Genomic DNA, 2573 nt, shown 5'->3' on the forward strand with positions numbered 1-2573 from the left:
CCCCCCCGCATGAGAGCACTTGCATCTCATTTCACCGCCAAATACTGTTCTCCCGGTCGGCGAAGAAATAACGAACGAATCACATGGTCTGCCACTCAAGTGCAATGTGGCCCAACAGGACGACTGCACAGAAAGCCCACGTCAACCAGACATGCGTGCAGCAAGACTGCATCTTTGTTTGTAAATGTGAAGAAGCATATCCCTTGAAGCTCCTCTTGAAGTCAACTTCTTTTTCTGCTTTTTTTTTTTACTTCTTGCGAGTGGGGTACCTTTTATCCATGTGCCGGTCCCAAGAAAGAGCACGAATAGGTGGGGCAGCAGGGAGCAGCCAGCAACGCATGGAGAATGCTGGTGAGGCAGTGTTGGCGTCTTTTTACCCCATTTTCCGAGAGCGCAGATNAGCAGCCAGCAACGCATGGAGAATGCTGGTGAGGCAGTGTTGGCGTCTTTTTACCCCATTTTCCGAGAGCGCAGATAATCATTAAGGTTAAGAGGAAAGGACTCTGAAACACAAAAAAAAGAAACGAAGCCATGCCGCCCCCGCGTGCTTGTCAGTGGCTTTTTGTTGCTTCCGTTGGTGTTTTCCCTCTTTTTTTTTCAGTGGTTTATTTCAAAAAGCGTTGCTATTTCTCTTCGCTGTAGTGGCTTGGCTTGTCCTTATCCTCACCCCCATTTAGATCCTGCCAGGATTTTGCATGATCCTACCACCCCTGCTCACGTTTCCCATTTTATTTTTTCCCCCCTTTTTCCCCATTTCTGCCGCTCCTTTGTATGCATGTTCGCAAGTGTTGCTCACTTACTCAGTCTGTCTCGGGTCCCCACCACGATGTTCCTGCGATGCCCCGATGGGACCAAATCTTCTTTGTGAGTATGCTTTTGTCCTTTCCTTGTCTGACCGCCGATGCCACTCTTGCTCTATCCTTGTTGGGCGAGGTGAGAATCCGAATACGCACGTCACCTCTTGCCACTTTTGCGTTTGTTGTCTTTCCTTAGGTTACGCTGTCATTTTCTTTTTTCTTCTTGTTGGCGGGGTTTAACACTTATGTTGAAGCCTTCTTCTTACGGATGTACTTCACACGGCATTGGCTAAGAGTTGGGCCCACAACCATCGTGTGATAATCGGGATCCGGTACCTCGTCTTGGAGCAGCTGGAAGTCGTATTCGCGGAAGGCTGTGGCGAGGACTGTTTTGACCTGCAAAAGCCCAAATTTCTGCCCAATACATTTGTGCACGCCAGCACCAAATCCGACGAAAGCGCCCTCTATCTGTTCTTGGCGTTCTGGGTTCCACTCGCGTGGATTGGGGAAGGCATCCTCGTCATGGTGTGAAAGTAATGGCGAGCAGCCAATAATGTCACCCTTAGGGACAACGTAGGGGCCGACCTTGACGTCCACCATCACTTTGCGCATGAGCATGATGAGCGGGGGGTCACGGCGAATTGACTCCCGGGCGCACCGCTCGGCAAATGGCATCTCGTCCATGACGTTGTCATAGTTCAGCTGCGCAGGGAACTCGTCAATCTCCTCGTGAAGTTTGTCGAGGTGCTTCTTGTTCTTGGGATGCATAAGATGCAGCATTGACCACGTAGTCGTGATGGTCGAGGTGTGTTGGCCAGCGAACATGGCGGCAACAATCATGCCGCACACTTCGTGGAGTGACATAGGTGTGCCGTCGCGATAAACTGCTTTAAGAAGGCCAGCCAGAAGATCAGAAGTGTTGTTGTCCTTGTTCGCCTCTTCTTTCTCGCGGGCAACGATGATTTCACTCAAAATTCTCTGCAACTCCGCACGTGCCTCACGGCAGCGGGCGGAATGCGGCAACGGTAGCCTTAGCACCCATGGCACGAACACGGCCGCAGGTATCAAACTGCTTTCCATCTTTGCAAGAAGTTGTGCAAACTGCCGAGCGTCGAGACGCTTGCGGAGATCCTCGCCGAAAAGACATTGACAAGCAGTGTTAATGATCATGGCACTGCAATCCTCGAGGATATTAATTTCGCCCTCATCCTTGTTCCAGTTCTCCGCCATGAATTTTCGAACCTCGTGTTGAATCGCCGGAACAAAGTTTTGGAACTTGGCGATTGTCAGCTCCTCCGCGAGGAAGTTAAGCTGTTCCCGCATTCGCGGGTACGGCGCAGCGTACGCGACGCCCTCGCCGAACACAGGCACCATGAAGCTGTACACCTCACGCGGCGAAAGTATCTCATTGCGCGGAAGGAAGAAACGGCTGTGCTCACGTGGGTCGCCAACAATAGTCACACGCTTCCCCACAATGTTCATTGTGAAGACGCCGGATTTAAGTTCACGCTTGCACTTCTGCATGAAGCCAAGCGGATCTTTTCCAAACGGCACGATGTGGCCCAGGAATGGCACCTTCACAGGGTACACCGGGGGGTCCGTTGGGCGGGTGGTGTTGAAAGACTTGATGAAGTACACAGTGTACAGCGCGAGGGCTGTAAGGATGAACACAATGGCTTCAAGAATCATTTTGGTCGCTTCTCTTTCAACTCGTCTTTAACACCTGCAAATGATTCAACCTCCTTTTTTGTTGTTGCTTTTCTTTTTTTTTTTTTT

At 50.8% G+C, this 2573-nt stretch overlaps 1 protein-coding gene across 1 annotated transcript; it reads right to left on the reverse strand.

Annotated features, from left to right (window-relative positions):
• Positions 1-1040: 1040 nt before the first annotated feature.
• On the reverse strand, positions 1041-2486 carry DQ04_05821000 (lanosterol 14-alpha-demethylase; the record flags this gene model as incomplete). Its single annotated transcript, XM_009314392.1, has 1 exon — positions 1041-2486. One exon carries the CDS (start codon positions 2484-2486, stop codon positions 1041-1043), a length of 1446 nt encoding a protein of 481 aa, XP_009312667.1.
• Between the last annotated feature and the right edge of the window lie 87 nt (positions 2487-2573).

This window comes from Trypanosoma grayi, assembly GCF_000691245.1.
Source record: "Trypanosoma grayi strain ANR4 Tgr_582_V1, whole genome shotgun sequence".
In the NCBI taxonomy this organism is placed as follows: Eukaryota; Euglenozoa; class Kinetoplastea; order Trypanosomatida; family Trypanosomatidae; genus Trypanosoma; species Trypanosoma grayi.